At 32.7% G+C, this 18,458-nt stretch overlaps 4 protein-coding genes across 22 annotated transcripts in view; 2 read left to right on the plus strand and 2 right to left on the minus strand.

Annotated features, from left to right (window-relative positions):
* The window catches only part of LOC126969038 (probable phosphorylase b kinase regulatory subunit beta), a 47,558-nt gene extending 46,291 nt beyond the window's left edge, over positions 1 to 1,267 (plus strand). For all 18 annotated transcript variants that reach the window (XM_050814303.1, XM_050814318.1, XM_050814316.1 and 15 more), the window contains one exon: positions 362 to 1,267. The gene's annotated coding sequence lies outside the window, so the exon portion shown is untranslated. The remainder of the gene's footprint in view (positions 1 to 361) is intronic.
* On the minus strand, positions 1,261 to 4,666 carry LOC126969054 (dnaJ homolog shv). Its single transcript, XM_050814348.1, has 5 exons — positions 4,087 to 4,666; positions 3,059 to 3,235; positions 2,117 to 2,284; positions 1,820 to 2,030; positions 1,261 to 1,487 (listed from the first exon to the last, which is right to left on the minus strand). Exons 1-5 carry the CDS (start codon positions 4,528 to 4,530, stop codon positions 1,432 to 1,434), a joined length of 1,056 nt encoding a protein of 351 aa, XP_050670305.1. The 5' UTR covers positions 4,531 to 4,666; the 3' UTR covers positions 1,261 to 1,431.
* Positions 4,667 to 11,086: 6,420 nt separating this feature from the next.
* LOC126969051 (alpha-methylacyl-CoA racemase) lies at positions 11,087 to 13,321 on the plus strand. Its single transcript, XM_050814345.1, has 2 exons — positions 11,087 to 11,334; positions 11,622 to 13,321. Exons 1-2 carry the CDS (start codon positions 11,227 to 11,229, stop codon positions 12,648 to 12,650), a joined length of 1,137 nt encoding a protein of 378 aa, XP_050670302.1. The 5' UTR covers positions 11,087 to 11,226; the 3' UTR covers positions 12,651 to 13,321.
* On the minus strand, positions 12,763 to 15,049 carry LOC126969050 (2-oxoglutarate and iron-dependent oxygenase JMJD4 homolog). 2 transcript variants are annotated; one of them, XM_050814343.1, is made up of 3 exons: positions 14,630 to 15,039; positions 13,980 to 14,591; positions 12,763 to 13,788 (listed from the first exon to the last, which is right to left on the minus strand). In XM_050814343.1, the coding sequence occupies exons 2-3, from the start codon at positions 14,510 to 14,512 to the stop codon at positions 13,128 to 13,130; spliced, it is 1,194 nt and encodes a 397-aa protein (XP_050670300.1). In that variant the 5' UTR covers positions 14,513 to 14,591; positions 14,630 to 15,039; the 3' UTR covers positions 12,763 to 13,127. The 2 variants fall into 2 exon arrangements, with proteins under 2 accessions (XP_050670300.1, XP_050670301.1); XM_050814344.1 differs by having other exon boundaries at positions 12,763 to 13,752; positions 13,980 to 15,049.
* Between the last annotated feature and the right edge of the window lie 3,409 nt (positions 15,050 to 18,458).

The raw sequence follows: 18,458 nt of genomic DNA on the forward strand, positions 1-18,458 counted from the left end.
CTGTGCCTCTATGATGTTACATTACACAGATACTACACATTTAAAATAACAACATCTGCTTGCTTGTATAGATATCTACTATGATATATTATACAATCTTATACACTTAATCCTACACCTACCTACTTGATATCTACAAAACTGGATTATACATTGAGGTCATTCCTCTTCTGATACTGAAGAAATTACAGTATATATTATGTTTCTAAAAGACATGCTACCAGTTATTTTATCAATCTCGTAGATAATGCAGCATTCACATTATACTATCAGATATAAAACCATATAGTTTCAATGTCTGGTATGTATGGAAGCCTTGAATGTTCCAGCAAACTCATCTCATCATCCCATTTTGTTTCAGACAAATCATGAGGTTGTGAAACTCCAGAAGCACACATGGTTACTTGTAATATTTGGGATCTCTGTGAAAGGCAAATTCGGAAGATTTCTCTAGTATATTGCAATTAACAGTGCCATAATAGACAAATTATTAGGCTTATTCACTAAGTAGAGTCTAATCCCACAGATGGTGGGAACTACATCTTTATATTTATCTGTGGCATCTCACTCCACATTCTTCTCTGTTGTGTTATTATTTTATGATGACCTTTGCATTGTTAAGTATTTACTTCCCGCAATAAATGGTCACATTGAGAGAATCTAAGAAATTGATAATAGATTGTGCATCCGAAAATTGTCTATTTGCATTATTCTAAATTTAAATACAACTAAATAATTGATTGTATAGGCAACAGATTGCATTGTTATTATCAATCTATTATTTCAATGTAAATTATTTCATAGCATATGTTATCTCAAAATATATCCTATAACATGTGGTAATTTTATCATTCAATTAACGACTGTTCCCAATATTCAGTCTATCTCTTACTTGAGATAAAAATCGTAACTATCATTGACTTTTCTATCCCAATCAACTTATTGATGGTAACTCACCTTATCCATACATGCTGTCTGTCAATGGAAGGACGTATAGCCTACCAGCGATAGAAGATTGTTTGAAAATTGCAATTCAGGCTTCCCAATATAAGGCGATAAGAGTGACTTATTGGGTATATTGGGACAGCTTCAGATTATCGATAAGGTACTGACTGTTGAAGGTAGTTATTTATTACTATCTGTAGATAGTATATTGGGAACGGCCCTTAGAGAGATAAAAGACATAATTATCAGAAATACTTATATTATGAAGCTAGTTTCTAAGTAGATTTTTATAGTATGTTAATAAATAAAACTATGTTATCAAGATGTTGTTTTATTCTTAGATACAAAATCAAATTATCCATGGTGGAATATTATAATGACCGACACTCTCACAGGCAATCTCACATTTTGTTTTCATTTACAAGAAGAATTATTATCACACACACAATAAAAACTAGTTCAATAAATAAGAATTGAATTCATTTACTAGAGGCCATTGTACACTTTATTGATAGATGACTGCTTTAGTATTTTCTGCAAGGCTGAAATAGAAAAAGTCGTTATAAGTCATGTAAAATATTGTCAGAATATAATTATTAAAAAAATATATATATTTATATAGACCAGACTATGATAGCAATGTGAGTATCTAAATAAAAACACTTTTTAAAGGAATAAAAAAAAGTTATAGTCCCCCTAAAAACAAGATCTGCAATGGTCATAAAAGGTCAGATTCACTAAAATAATAATAAAAATTAAACTTTTATGCAAAATTACAATTACACATGTTTTAATCCTTTAAAATTGTTTTATTTACATGTGTAACACTCACATTAATCAAAGAAAATACAATAACATTATCTAAGAACCTTACCTTGCTTCTCATCATCAGTAAAGTCTTGCTTGGGGAATTCTATATCAAAAGTGACGTACAAGTTTCCATGCAAGTTATTATTCTCAAAGTTGGGCATGCCTTCACCCTTCTTTCGAACCCTAGCTCCAGCCCATGTTACTTTATCTCTTGAAACTGTCACTTTGTGGCCGTCTAGATGGGTCAACTCTAATGTAAAACCTGACAGAGCATCCTGCAAGTAAATTTATGTGTGTTAGTTACTCAGGACACCAAAGTTGATAGTCATAAATTCATCATTCTAAATATGTATGCACAAACCTGTAATGATATTGTAACATTTGTATAGAGGTCATCACCACGTCTGGTAAACTGTGAATGCCTCTCTGTATTAAAAACAATTACTAAATCACCAGGTTCCCCATCCATGTGTGGTTCACCTTCACCTCGCAGCCTTGTTTTATGGTTATCTGGAGCACCAACTTCAACCTTTAAAATAAATTGTTGGACATATTTAAATAGCTATATAAATCTTGTTTTTCTGGAAAAAAGGATCAACAAGTTTATACACATAAACAATGGTAAGTAAGTGATTACTTTGGCCCATACCTTTTTTATGGAATAGTAGGACAAATAAGGGTATATAAAAACATCATCTGATTGTTAAGGAGTTTTCAACCACATACTACAAAGCTGTGGAATGAGCTTCCTTTTGTGGTTCGGGGACAATATGAGGGTATGGTAAGGCCTGCAACACTCCTGTGATACCTCTGGTTTTGCAAGAGAATGTGGGTAGTGGTGATCACTTAACACCAGGTGACCAGTACACTTGTTTATCCTCCTTTTCCATAAAAAAAGATAACATCACAGGAGCATTCTTGCCTTTTGAGTAGTTATATATACACATATTTTAAACATACCAAGGTTGTATCATCTTAGATACACCTTGCAAAGATTTCTTTACATAGTTATTTTGTACTTGGAGACCTTGAAAGCTGTACTGTGAAATACACAATCCAGATAAAGGCATGTGGAATGATGGTTGAATTTGACTAGGTCAAAGAGCTTTTAGTAGCAGATCTGTGATGATTGGAAGTAGAAGACCTTTATCTGTAAGCAAATCCAAGTAATCAAGCCATTTACAGAGTACTGGATCCCAGACTATTCATAAAGCTATGCCTTGCATCTTTGTGTTTGAATAGGTAATAATGCTTATTTTAAATTGTTCAAATTCAAAAGTATAAAAAATAAATTTAAACTCACTTCTATTTCAAGAAGCCTCTCTTCATTTACAAGCTTAACATTAGGACATTCATCACAGACTGTTTGTTGAATCATTTGGAAGCGGCCCGGCCCTAAATTCCTTGTCACCATCTCTTGCCTACAATTACACTTGCGGGTTCCAGAGGCCGGTTTTAAGACAGGCTTATTACGAGTTATCTGTAAAATAAAATAGACATAATTTAAGCATCATTCGTGCAAACTTCTATGGTACTTTACAATATGTCATTATCAAAAATGATACATGAAACATTTTCGAAAATATTATTTCACTCATATGACTAAATGCAATAGTGCTCATTCAATGTATCTTAATACTTTACAATGAAATTTTGCTATTTGTAATTTAAATTAAATTAAAATTAATGTAATAATGATTGCACATTAAAACATATTCTAAATCAGAAAGCATTTTTTTCATTTATATTATTTATTTCCATTATATTCCTTATCTAGATAGATTCCATTATCTTCTATTACATGTAAATCAAGGTTCTTTTGATATAAATTATAAATAATATTAATAGATAGGTGTCATAAATAATATCTACAAAAACAAAATGTATAAAATCAATGTTCTAATAAGCATTAATGTATTACAAGAGACTTGATCCTGCAGACAAACTGTCCAAACAGTTTTGCGGGACTATGTTAGCTTTTGAGATTCTTTCTGTAAATAATTAATAGTATAAATTAATAAAATAAAAACCAGAGTAGTGATATTACACAGTTAATATAAATTATTATATTAATAGATCTCAGCTGATGTGGAGGGTGGTGAATATATCAGTAAATGTTATCCTTTGCATGCATGTATTTCTTCATCAGTCCTTAATGAAAATGAGTGAGACCAAGAGTATAAAATAATGGAACTACTAGAAAAGGTGAATGCAACTGGAAAATGGCCAGGGAAGTTGTTACCACTACACAGAATTAATTAACACCAATTGTTTATTTAAAAACACTACAGAATTAATAATAATTAAGCAAGGATTAAAAATCAAACCAACCTCTATAAAATTTCCGTTATATATTTCCTCTAGTGAAACAGTTAATACCATCACAACATCCGCCCCTCTTGGAGTCTCATGGTGTTGTGGTTCTCCACCAAAGTGAAATCCAAAATCACCAAAAAAGCTAGCAAATGGGTCATTATTATTCATCATACCATCCTTCTTCAAACATTCTTCACCACATCTGTCATATAATTCTCTTTTCTCTGGATCTGACAGTGCTTCGTATGCAGCTCCAAGATCCTGGAACTTTTGAGAGGCATCCGGGTCATCTTGATTTTTGTCGGGATGAAGTTCTTTGGCTAATTTCCTATAAGCTTTTTTTATATCATTTTTACTAGCCGATCGTGTAACACCGAGAATTTGATAAAAGTCTCGACCGGCTGCTATTAGATTTGATGTAAAAAATGCGAGAAACATAAATAGAGAACTAAGTAACATTTTTGCTAAATAATTGATTACACTTTTCACTAATTTATTTGGTTAATTTTTTACATTATCCTTTCATAAAAATCTAGATCTCTTTATCACTAAAAACGACAACATTATTTTATTCCAACATGTTATATTTTTATATTTGACAGCTACACATTCGTCCGATTATGATTGGTTCATTTCTTTCAAGTTCAAAACAGACTAAACGTATAATTATCTTATTCGATATAATAAACCTTAAATTTTAGCTCAATAAAAACTATTTTTAAATATTATAAGATAGACCAATACCGTATGTGTATGTCATCAATCGTAGACATTGACGTACAATAAATTATAGGTTAATGATCGTAGACAAATAAAATATACGCTGTGTGTATGATATAATTTATAATTTCGGACTACATTTCGTAATAGATTTTAGTACAGGCCTAAGGTTAAAGTTTTACAAAAGCTTAAAAAGTCAGTCACGTGACAAGCTATAGTTTCTTTGTAGTTAATTTTGTTACGGTAAAAGTAGGTATACTAAACAAAATTTTAACTACAATTATTGCTGTGTAAGTAAAACGTTAGTCTGGCTAATGAAAGCTCTCTGAGAAAGCGGCAACTTCAAAAAATCTGCTGCAGGAAATACTACTGCTATAAACAATAAAACGAAGTTGATAGGTGTACTGTTTTTTGGGAACACCCAAATACTCCCCAATATTCCATACATATTCCAGTTTTAAAAATTTGGACAATAATAGTTCGTAGCTTAGATTAAGCATTGGTCTCTGCTGCGCTCCAACTAGATACCGCACTATCTAAGAATAAGTGTCTTTCTTATTTCTTGTAGAATTATTTTTACAAAGTTTTACTATGCAACCTGGCATTTTAGTTTCAATTAACTAATACTACGTATTACTAGTATAACTAATACTGCGTAGTATTAGTTGCCACACTTTGCGAATACGCCTGCGATATCTCATTGGAGCGCAGTGGAGACCAATCCTTAATAAGCTGCTAAGCTACGAACTAACTTCTCGGTCGGAAAAACGACATTCCGATTTTCAATACATCGAACAAACTGTTAAAATGAGGATTCTGATTCTTATTCATTTAGTTTAATATTTGATTACGCATGTATCTTAAATAATTTATACTTCTAGATAGAGCTTCTAGCAACAGCTCTGCTTTCATCGGTTGTCTTGTTAGACAACGCAGCCAGGTCTTACACTTGCAATTTGTATATTACTTTGTGTAAGTTTGCGTGTATTGTTCAAAATAGAGGTTAACAGTTAACATCATTTTTTTTCGACTTTTTCACACTCTCACAGTAATGATCTAAGGCATGTAGATACAAAATCTATAAGTAAATTGTTAATGTAAATTAAAACTTTCTTTGTTATTAATATTTTTGTATTAATGTATTTTCTTTTACTTTCTCTTCTTCTCATTAGCAAAGAGAATTTAAACACTACGTTCACTCATTAGGTATCAGGTAAAGAGAATTTAAACACTACGTTCTGTATCAGGTACCATCTAATATTATAATATAATAGATCAGGTGACAGCTGTGAACAGCGAAAGAAAATATTTTTCCGAAATATCAATAAGTTTTTACTATTAGATCCACTGAAACTCGGTGTTTTGAGAATAATATTTATAAACGTTAAACGTAAGTATAGAACATTGAAATTTTGGAATTATAAAAAGAGAACGAATTATAACTCGGCGTTTTCATATTATTAGAAATTTTGTAGCGTTAGGTATTATTAGTATTAGTATTTGTGAGTGACGGAGTATTTCGTATTGGTATAGTGTATTAAATCAAAATGAAATCAATTTCATTTTTTTTAAAGTTGCGAGCTACACATTTATTACTAAAGACTCGCTAGTATACTAAGTTTATGGTACTAATTCAATAATTATCACATTAGTAATTTTCGTTTTGCTGTGTTCATAATTTGTAAGGATATTTTTTTTGAAGTGAAAACTTCTTTAGCGGCGTTGAGCACTTTTCTTGGGATGGATATAAAATATTAAACTCGCGTCAGGACACGTGTTGAAATCTGAACTCGTATCACGGGAGGTCAAAGATTGCGTCGGTTTCATCACTTGTACACCAGAGCACAGGTGCGAAAGTGAGATCAAAACTAAAAAAGATTTTAATATATTATTGATTACTAATATTATAGGATAATTAATGCATATTATCTTATATGTTAGGTATTTAAATAATTAAAACTTTCGTAAAATCGGCTTTACTCACAATTTATTGGTGTTGGTATCGAATAGTTTCGGACCATACTGAGGTCCTTTTTTTTCGAGAGGAGGAAAATACATTTACGTATTGTAGGCTCCGAAACTGGGCCCATATGTCGTACTTGAGTGTCCGCGTAAGCGGACACCCCCTACCGACTAAAAACCTGCTCTATGCTGTTAGCACTGAAGGCTTTTACAGCAACATAGGACGTGCGCCGTGGAGGCCGCAAAGACTAAGCAACAACAGTCGCGGAGCGTCTCCTAAGGAGACTCGAACCTCGGACCGGCTATGTGCTTGTAGGAAGGAGAGAGAATGAAAATGAAATTATGATGAGCCTCATCATGGTCCTTCATCAGTGTGAGTGTAGTAACTTCGTTGTTACATCAAAATAACTAGAAGTAGGCGCGAGAGATATGCCAGCTAGCTAAAAGACCTTGACCTTCGAGATCTGCAGTATGTTAATTACGTTCTAGAATGAATAACTAAAGCTGCAGTAAGCGGTTCATACCTTATTTGGCATCCTTGGCCTACGGCAGAGCAACGGGACGGTAAAGCGAATAGTGTATTAGGAGTTTGATAATAACATAGCAGATACAGATATATAGTATATTTGGTAAAAATAGCACATTAATAATAGAAAAACACAGCTTTCAGCCTCAGCTGACACAACAGATTAAAAGATAGTTTTTGTTTTTCTTTTAACATAGAAAAACCAGCAGTCACTCTAAAAATCCAAAATTAACTTCATGAATCTTACCAGCCAGTCAATGAACAATTGTACTTCTTTACTCTAACACTCCTCCTCAATTGTTTCTATCAGACTTCCTATCAAGATTCAGACTCTTCTAATCCTTTCACTCACTCACTCACGGACAATCCTCAATGCACTCCCATCTCACTTCTGCAAAACTCATGATTTCCTCTAATTACTGCCTTTGTCAAAACATCAGCTCTGTGAAGTTGATTTTTGAAGGATCAATGAGTCTATATCCTATTGACTCTTCACAGTAACCCACGAAGATCATCTCCAAGCTTTTTGGATCCCATTTGTTCTTTTCTGATCTGGAATGTGCATGTACGCCTTACATCCGAACAATTTGAGATATCTAAGAACCGATTTTTGTCCTGTCCATGCCTCTTCTGGCGTCATCTCTCTTACAGCTAAAGTTGGGCTCCTATTCTTCAAGTAGACTACGGTATTGATCGCTTCTGCCCAGTACCGAGTAGGTAGTCTAGCTTCTGTAGCATCGATCTTGCCTTCTCTTCTATCGTGCGATTCGCACGTTCGGCTACTCCGTTTTGTTCGGGCATATAAGCAATTGTTAATTCATGCTTAATTCCATGGTCCTTCAGGAATGTGACGACTCTCGCGTTGACGTATTCACCGCCGTTGTCAGTTCTCAACACTTTCAACCTCTTCCCTGTTTGTGTGTCCGCAAAACTCTTAAATTGCTTTAATTTTTCAAAGGCTTCACTTTTCGCACTAAGAAAATACACGAACGTTTTTCGGGAAAACTCATCGATGAAAGTTATGGAGTACCTGTGACCACCTATGGACTTCTCACTCATCGGTCCACAAATGTCAGTGTATACGTATATAGGTTACGTACTCCTAGGTGTGCCATCCTTTTATGCCATAGCTCCATTTCATTGTTTGTAGTAGCAGCTAGAGCAGTTGCCTGTAAACATTGTCTAATTTTATAGACACCTCTGTCAAGCACTCCTGTCAGACATGTATTACCTTGAATTGAACACTCACCTGCATCACAAATCTTACAACCATTTTTTAGAAAAAACGACAACTTTATCCTTATTTACAATGCAACTCACACTCAACAAGTTAGAAGCAAGATCTGGTACATACGTGACAGTCTTGACAATGATGTCAAGCGCAGCATTCTCTACATTACCAAAACCTTCTCCATATACTTTACCACCATTTGCACAGCATACTTCCACCTTCTTGTCAATCTTTACAAAATCGCTCATCCGGTCCTTTCTATAGATCATATGTGCTGACGCTCCAGAATCTAGAATCTATTCATCAAGATGAGATTTCTCTTGATTCCACTTGGAATCAAGACATCCTATTTTATTGGCTTCCTTGATTTAAACTGCTTTTGTTGAGGATTTCTTGCTGACCGTACTACCTACAACTGTCATTCGAGCCAGGTGCCAACCACAGACTAGTGAGTACTTTTAGGTATATAAAAAGTGAAAGTTGAAAGTGCCAACTGCCTAAGATATTTATGTTGATGGACTTAAAGGTATTACTAAGTTAAGGCCTTGTTTACATGTAACCTGCGCTAACGCAGGTCAACGCGTTAAAGGGCTCGCCTATAACATAAAACCACGATACGACACTACCTTACGTAATTGTAGGTGATGAAGCATTTGGGCTAATGGAAAATTTGATGAGGCCCTATGGTGGTAAACAGCTAACAAATGATTTAACTATCGGCTAACATTAGCTCGCCGACATGTTGAGAGTCCTTTTGAAATAGCCAGTAATAAATGGAAATCATCATCCTATTATTTATATATATATATATATATATATACATATATATATATGTGTGTGTGTGTGTGTCTATTGTGCTGAACAGATTGCAAAGGCAATTACAATACTTCACATTATGTTCGAATCAGAGATGGATTTAGACACGAAGAGATAAAAGAAGGAAATCTGTCAAGCATAAATATTACTTACAATGGACGAGCTACTTCAACCCATACCATCCGAACTAAATTCATGAAATATTTTATTAATGAAGGAAAACTGGAATATCAGGATCGAATGATATAAATACTTTTTTCTACACGCAAACGCCATTTTTTTCTATTAATAAAGTTACTTACCCAGATTCTTCTTTTTTAATTGAGTTGGTATCATCGCAGAAAAATAAATCCAATTCTTCCTACGCACATCGTTTTAAAATTTTATTTTTATAGGATTTTGAAGCTATATCCCAAATCGCTGGCTTTCTCCTTACTTCGTCAATCAGTAAGTCGATGTCAATATCTTCACATTCATTCACTCATTGAATTGAACTGATTACGAAAACAAGTTACATAACAAAAAACGTGCAATCACGCACTCAACTGAACAGTCAACGGCCGTTACATACCTGTCAAAGCGCGATCGCCTGCGTCTTGAGACTTTTTCTCTGAGCGCCGCGTCAACGCTCGCTGATGCGCATAAACGCGCGCTCATGTTGGCCGATTTGAATGCGCTTCAAAATTTTCCATCTGAAAATGGCCTTATTAGAACAAGTAGGTACAAAACTGGCTATGAGACTCCACTCTCCGCTAACCTGTAAGGACCATTTTATAGGGAACGGTGCGACACTCCCGACTGTCTATTTTAAAAAAAATATTTGAATAGGCAAGTAGGAAAAGTAAAAGGGGCCCTGCCCAACTGCGGTCGGGAGAGATCATTCGTCTTCCAAGTTCCAACCAACTTGTTAACAACAGTCTTAGGCTGAGATCTATAGTGTACTTAGACTATAGACAGACTTTACTTACCTAAAGCTTAGCTGAATGTTATAAAACGCGAACTTGCAATTTTCATTGCGCTGTCTTAGCTTAAATTCGCTATAATTTCAGCTATTAAAAAAAATCAAAGATTATACGTACTAAATTTTACGTGAGTAAAGTCGGAGAAAAGTCTAAGTATGTTCTATAGATCTCAGCCTAAGTTGCAAAAAACTGCAATGTGGCCTTGAAATAAGTAGTGACAGCCTTGTTTTACACTTTACATAAAAGGTTACAGCGCAAAGTACAATTCTTGACCCCGCATTACTAATAACTAGATAATATCTAGTGATGTGCTGATCGATCTGAGTCGATGTTTTGGTGGATCGAGTCGATTTATACGGTATTCGAATTATGACTCGATCCGCGGTTCGAGCCCAGTACTCGAGTTTTTGGGTTGACTCGAGTCCAGAACTCTATGTTGGAAATTCGAGTCTGTTACCAATTTTAGAACAACAAGTAAAATAATCGAAATGAACTTAAAACAACATATACGTTTCATATAATGACGCAACGATAATACATCAAACATTTTTAAGCATTACAAAAAAAAAACTGGCACATACTAAGGAGGTATCTAGGAACCAGAAATTATTACACAAAAAGAAACATTTGTTTAAGAACTTAAGATATTATCTCCAGTCAGTTCAAAGTCGATTTTCCTGACTCGAGTACCAGAAGCGAGCCAGGCGTACTCGAATCAAAATAAATTAGTATTCGAGTAGGCGAGTCCAAAGCGGGAATCGAGTTTGACTCGAATCAAGCCGTACTCGGCACATCGCTATTAATATGAAATATCTTTGTCTTGTAATTCCTAGCTGTCACATCACATCGTGCCTTTGTACAAAGTAGTAACTTACTGACAAAGTGTAGTTTATTCATTCTTCTTAGACTTGTGTTGACTATTGTTTACTTACAGTCTAATGGCGTTACGAAATGTAAGGGTTGTCGAACTAATCGGACTTGCTCCTGGACCATTTTGTGGCAAGATTTTAGCAGACTTTGGAGCTACGGTTAATGTTATTCATAGAGTAGGTATTTGCATTGATTTTTTTCAGAGTATGATCTATATAATTTGTATTAAGTACCTATATAATTAAAAGGATTTTAAAAAATAAATTCAAATATATATCACCTATCTTGACAATTTACGATGTGGTAAATCACTTCAAGGTATATTATTATTTATAATAATTATATAAATTATAATAATACACCTTAAACAACTAATTATAATAATTTGTTTAGTCTTCAGTGTGAGAAATACATAATGATTACAATTTTATGGAACTTAAAATATACTATTATTTTTTTATAGGTGGAAGGGTCACCCCTTGATATTATGTCAAATGGAAAAAGATTGATCTCTGTCAATTTAAAAGCAAAAGAAGGCAAAGATATCATCAAAAAATTATGTAAAAATAGTGATGTATTAATTGATACATATCGACCTGGAGTTTTAGAAAAACTAGGCTTAGGACCAGAAGTTTTGCTAAATGAAAATAAGAGATTAATATATGCGAGACTATCTGGCTTTGGTCAAGATGGATGTTATAAGAATAAAGCTGGGCATGACATAAATTATTCAGCTATGTCTGGGGTCCTTTCAATGCTGGCAAAAAATAAAGAACCACCCAGTCCTCCTATTAACATTCTAGCTGATTTTGCAGGAGGCAGTTTACTGTGTGCACTTGGTATAGTTATTGCACTATTTGAACGAAATCAATCTAACAAAGGTCAAGTTATAGACTGCAGTATGACAGAAGGTGCCGCATACATTGCCAGTTGGCTTTTCAAATCCAGAATTTTTAGTTTTATGAATCAAGAACCAGGCTGTAATGTTTTGGATGGAGGAGCTGCTTTTTATAAAACATATAAAACTAAAGATGGCAAATTTATGGCAGTAGGTGCAATAGAAACACAATTTTATTCACAATTCTTAAATGCTTTACAATTAAGTGAGGAAACCTATAGTCAATACAGTGATCAAAACATGTGCAAAAAGAAATTTGAAGAAATATTTCTAACAAAAACTCAAAGTGAATGGAGTGAAATATTTAAAAATTTAGACGCATGTGTTACACCAGTGATTGATTTTAATATTGTAGATAAGCATGAGCTTAGTCTTTCAAGAAGTTCTTTTTATAGGGATAATAATAATTTAGTAACACCTGAACCAGCTCCAAGATTATCAAGAACACCTGCTTTTTCTAGTGGCAAAAAAGAAACACCAGATCATGGTCAACACACACTAGAGATTCTGAAAGAACTTGGTTACACCGACACTGAGATTGATGACTTAATAAAAAATGGCATAATATTTGCTAAAACTAAGTCAAAAATATAATGTTCAATATAAATGGGGTGGGGTTCTTATTTTTTTAGAAACCTAAAAAGTTCTAATGTTTAATACATTAAGGATAACTAAAAACTAAGAATTTCGGAAAAAATACAAGGTATCATCATCATAAAAATCTATTATGTAAAATTAAGAACAAATGAATTAGATAGATTGTTTTTGATAAAAAATTTTGAGGGTCAAGGCGAGCAGGACATTCAGCTGATGGTAATTGATACATCCTGCCGATTACAATGTAGTGCCACTCAGGATTCTTGAAATACCCAAAAATTCTAAACAGCACTACAACTGTGCTTGTCATCTTGAGAAATAAGATGTCAAGTCTTCATTTGACCAGTAATTTATTGTAAAGTAATAATGGATGAAGAATTTTTTTTCACCAATTAAATAAGCCTATATAAAGATTAAGGAATATTATGTAATACTACTAAAACATTGTAACCAGAAGAACAAAACACATCATGTTTATTGTACAACTTGTAAAATATTTTCTTTCGTATTTAATAATTGTAATATGAGACTTCGGGGCAGGTTTTTATTTACAAAAATGGGGTGGTCTTCAATTAGATAAATGACTTTAAGAATAGATTGTAAATCAAACTTTATATGATTCATACCAAATATAAATTTTTTAAACAAATAAAAGTTTTCACCTTGAATCTGTTTGATCCTTTTTATTGCTATATGCATAATTAAATTAATGAATGATTGGAAATCCATACCAAACAGAGATTTTAAAATAACTTGACATTGAGTTGTATACTCGGGTGTAGATTCAAATTCTTTTATTTCTTTTTCTACCTCAGTTAAAGTACTTTGTAAAGCTTGCCAAACAATGTGCAAATTACAAGCATTCATGAAGTTATGATTAATTGATATGGTTTCACATAAATTAAAAACTTGATGGTGCCATCCAGATGGAACAAATATTCCGTCTCCTTTTTCTTGAATTACTTCAAAGTATTTTATATTGTTCCACTTAAGTTGGTCAAATAGCAATGGAAGATTCCCAAACGAATCTTTCAGCTTATTTTCTTCTCCAGGTGGCAAAAATACCCATTTCTTCTTTCCAACCACATTAACAGACCAACTAAAAGAAGAATAAACATCAGCATGTAGAGGTGTCCTAAAAAATTAATTTTTTTAATCTTTACTATCTAGACACTTGTACATTATACACATAGGGTGTGAAATAAATTATTACATTTATCATTTAATTATTGTGAAGATTTTGGCTGTACAGAATTTTTCTTGTTAATTATAGATTTTTATAGATATATTTTTATAGATTTTAGAAATTTATTAAATCATACCAACCATGTATTCTTACATCCAATATAAACAAACTGAAAATCATCCTCAGTTTTGTCTTCAGCATATTCATTTAACCAATCAGAAGCAAAAACATTTGGTACTTCGTAGAAAGAACAACTTCTTTTCAATGCTTTTAAATTTGCTTTAAGATGCCAATCTTTTAAATAAAGAATATTTTCCTCATTTGATGATTGTAAATACTCCATATAATCTTTTATTGTCATTTCGCTTTTACATTGTGAATTAAAGTTTATCTTGTTACAATCAGCTACTGGTGCCTTAAATTCACCATAAACATCAACAAAATACTTATAATTGATCTTATCATCACATACCCATTCTTTTGAAGCCTCCCATTCTTTGCTAATACTTTTTATTACACATGGGACATTTCCTAACATTGAACTTTCAAAAAATTCTTTATAATTTATGTCAGCTTGGAACACCAAAGGTAGTGTACAATTTTTTTCTTCGTTATACCATGGTGTTCGAACTTTTGGTATGATAATATCGATTTCTAAGTTATTTGTAATCATTTCCAATTGGACGTATCACGTAGTTCCTTAAAAACGTTCCAAGCCAAAATCATCACATTGTAAGGGATTCGTATTTAAAGTTTAATAATAATTTATCCATACATGTATGTTGGGCATGTTACATGTAAGTAATTAATTATGCATCATATGATAATAGTCTTTGCATGAATCCTATATTTATACTCTTTGCATGAATGTCAGTTTGATAAAATCATTCCGAAATATGAGATCGTTTTTTTTTTCTTTTTTAATTCAATGAGCCAAATAGGATGTAAGTACTATATAATAAGGCGGGACTGCCTAGTGCTCTAAAATAATTGAAATGTAGTTTAGCATGAAACTTGCAGTGATTTAAGATATGTTTGAAATAGTAGTAATTACAGTATAGCAATTGGCCACGAAGTACAATCCGGCTAAATTTGAAAGCGAACAGTGGCTTAAAATAAATGTGAAGTTCGGCTATTTTCCTTATTTACAAGAATAAATCCGTCACCAGCCAATGACTGCACGTCTCATACAAGCGAATGAACGCTTTTATTAGAGAGCAAAGGTAATTTAAACACTACGTTGAAGAGACGGGAGTGCCATACAAAATAATGATAAATATCGCTTGTTTTGTATTGCACTAAATCTTGATACCAACATAATCAACTAATGACGTAATATCAGAGCTGCCAATATAATAAATATATAGGGTTGGAATCAATCCATAATTTTTATCGATAATTAACTAATAATATATATATATATATATATATATTAATGGCGGTGACGTGGGACGGGTCGTCCCCTTCCTTAAAATATGGTCGAGGGAGGCGATGGCTGGCCCATGCGTCATGCTCGTGAACGGGCGGTACTTGCAGTGGCAGGATGATCTTGTAGCCGGAAACTACCTCATGGTTTTAAAATTAAAAATTATATTTTTTATAGTTGCTAATAAAATGGTCACTAATACCTTTATTTATTTACGGTGTGTGTGGATTGATGCATCTTATGTACCATGGCCTAGTATTATTGTTGATACAGTAGTAGTCAGCCGTGACTGTACTCAATAGCTCTTGTTTTTCCGTATTAATTTACAAGTTTTTTTTGAGTATTTGTAGTTTGAGTATTATTGCTGCATCACTTTACATATATTGTAACTGAAATGATTTGTGAGTGAGTGATTGTCACAAAGAGTTTCTTGCCACTTCTTCTTATTAAAGCTCAACCCTCAAAGGAGGTGGATATAAAAAGAAAAGTCATTTCCTTGACCTGCCTGAATAAGGTGATTTTGATTTGATTACCCTAAAGGATTGAGCTTTTGATTACTTACTGTTAGTAAAAATATTATATTAATTACAAGTTTAAGCAGAATTATCAAATTGTAAGTAGAGGTATTTGGTGAGTATTGCATGATATGTAGATTTGGATTATTTTATTGTTGTTTGCTGAGTTCTCGTAACAGGTTTCGTCATGCTCGCTTAAATGTCATTGCTTGTGGGGGCGACATGGGACGGGTCGTCCCCTTCCCTAAAATATGGTTGAGGGAGGCGATGGCTGGCTCAGTCATGCTCATGAACGGGCGCTGCTTGTGGTGGCAGGATGATCATGTTGCCGGAGACTCGGTTTCAGATTCTCAAAAGTTATTCTGTGTATATATATGTATGGATATATACATATTTATTTATTTATAATCGCTTATAAAATGCTCACAGAATACCTTTATTTATTAATGGTGTATGTAGATGATGCAGCTACTGTACTCAATAACTTTTGTATTAATTTACATTTACTTTTTTGACTTTTGAGTGTGTTTTGTTGCATCATTTTACATTTTAAATTAATATGTAATAACAATATAATTATTGTAATTGAAATGATTTGTAAGTCGATGTAAATGTAAATCTTGATATAAAAGAGTGGCAATGAGTTTCTTGCTACTTCTTCTCATTAGCTCAACCCTTTACGAAGTAGCGGTAGTTTCAATAAGAATTTTTTTTTGACATTCAAAAGTGTTATTTCCGTGACCTACGTGAATAAACTGATTTTGATTTGATTTAATATCTAAATTTTAATTAATATATATAAATTACTAGTACTAGTTCGTGTAAATAATAAATAAAAGTTCTCAGTTTGACGTTTGCGACATTCGTTAATTTTTCTCCGTCCATCGGACAGGCAAAAGGTCCGAGCCCATACAGCCATATTCAATAACAACTTTAAATTGGTATGTGTGATATTAATAATTTCATTATTTTTATTCAATTATTTATTAAAACCACGGTTTTTAATTAATGTAAGTATATATTTAATGGTATAAATTAAATCTTCTTGTCTTTCAACTTTTTAAGAATATTTGTTACATACTGGATGTCCTAGAATAGGTGGGACAAACAAGGGCAAACGAAAATGACATATTTTGTCTAACAGCTTTCAGATAAGCAAAACAAGTATGTATATGTATCTGTTAATTATTCCTAAAGTTATTTCTATTTAAGTTTGACTTCAGTCGCGTGTAAAGATTACACGCACACACTTTTTTTTTACTTACATAATATTTGGTGACTTTATACAAATATCAATCACCAATTCTGTCACTGTATCATTTTTCAACACCGCATTCAAGTCACTTTCTATTATTTAAAATGTTTTCTATGAAATTAATTCACAAAATAACTCAACACGAACACAAGCCACGCTTAGATTATGAAACGTTAGTGTGTGTTTGTGTGTATATATATGTACGCTGTAAAGAGTAAGCAAATTCATATAAATAGCTGTTTCTTTAAACATTATTATTATATATTCATTATAAATCATTGTTAATAAAATAAAGTTGATGACTTTGTAAAGTAGTTTTGTTTTTATTTTTATCAATAAAAAAATGTATACCCAAATAATTATTTTCTATATTCCTGGAACACAACTTAAAATTAATATTTTTATATCATTGAACTTCGTTTATATCCGGTGTCCCACGACACCGGATGTTTGAAATATTTTTTTCTATTGACAGAACAGCGTCTGTCGGGTCAGGCAGTAAACTATAAAATATAGGAATGTTGATAAGATATTGAAATTATAATTTTCAAATAACGCTGGTTGATATTTTTATATAAATTTTATTCGTAACTACAAAATCATCGTAAACTTAACTTACCCGGATTGGCGCTTGTGCAGCGTTAACACCATGCGTTTTATTTTACGTGTGGCAATATAATAAAGGTGATTTCAGTGAATGTATTTAATATCTATTGAAACAAGCTATACCAGACCATGTATAAATTATTCATAATGTGTTTTTATTTTATTTTACACAGAGAATCATTTCGACATAAAGTGGATGTACAAGTACTTACAGTGAAAATTGCATGTTTTATTTATTAGTTTTCATGTTTTTGTAAAAATATTTATATGTTCTTTCTAAAAAAACAAAATATGGCATGGCAAAGCAAGTAATATTTTGATATATTCGTACAGAAACACACCCTAAACATTTACTATCAATAGCACGCGCTTAGAGCCGTTTTTTTTATCGAATAGGAGGACAAACGAGCGTACGGGTCCACCTGTTGTTAAGTGATCACCGCCGCCCACAATCTCTTGCAACACCAGAGGAATCACAGAAGCCGTTCTTACAAAACCATTATATCAATACATGTTTAGTTTAGTATGTATTACTTTTATTTATATACTATCCGGTAGAAAAAATAATTTGGATTTCTTTAAAAATAATATTAAAACCAATAATTTATAAAATCCTATACCGTGAAACCGGGCAACTTTGCCCGCTTATTTGCGATTTTTTTTAATTTGGATTATTCAAAGAGAATTTGATTATGGGATGCCAGGTTAATAATTATATTAGTACCTACCACTCTTCAGAAACATTTAATTCCTGTATTATTTATAAACTACGTTCATTATCTGTGGTAGTATTTGCTTGCCGCTTGGCAATCAGAAA

The sequence above is a fragment of the Leptidea sinapis genome, chromosome 17 (assembly GCF_905404315.1).
Source record: "Leptidea sinapis chromosome 17, ilLepSina1.1, whole genome shotgun sequence".
NCBI lineage: Eukaryota > Metazoa > Arthropoda > Insecta > Lepidoptera > Pieridae > Leptidea > Leptidea sinapis.

Coding starts and splice junctions, on each gene's coding strand:
- LOC126969054 (XM_050814348.1), bottom strand. CDS start 4,530: ATGTTACTTAGTTCTCTATTTATGTTTCTCGCATTTTTTACATCAAAT. Junction 3,236..4,086: donor ATAACGGAAATTTTATAGAG/GTTGGTTTGATT, acceptor TTTATTTTACAG/ATAACTCGTAATAAGCCTGT. Junction 1,488..1,819: donor TACTGATGATGAGAAGCAAG/GTAAGGTTCTTA, acceptor TTTCTATTTCAG/CCTTGCAGAAAATACTAAAG.
- LOC126969051 (XM_050814345.1), top strand. CDS start 11,227: ATGGCGTTACGAAATGTAAGGGTTGTCGAACTAATCGGACTTGCTCCT. Junction 11,335..11,621: donor CGGTTAATGTTATTCATAGA/GTAGGTATTTGC, acceptor ATTTTTTTATAG/GTGGAAGGGTCACCCCTTGA.
- LOC126969050 (XM_050814343.1), bottom strand. CDS start 14,512: ATGATTACAAATAACTTAGAAATCGATATTATCATACCAAAAGTTCGA. Junction 13,789..13,979: donor ATTGGATGTAAGAATACATG/GTTGGTATGATT, acceptor TTAATTTTTTAG/GACACCTCTACATGCTGATG.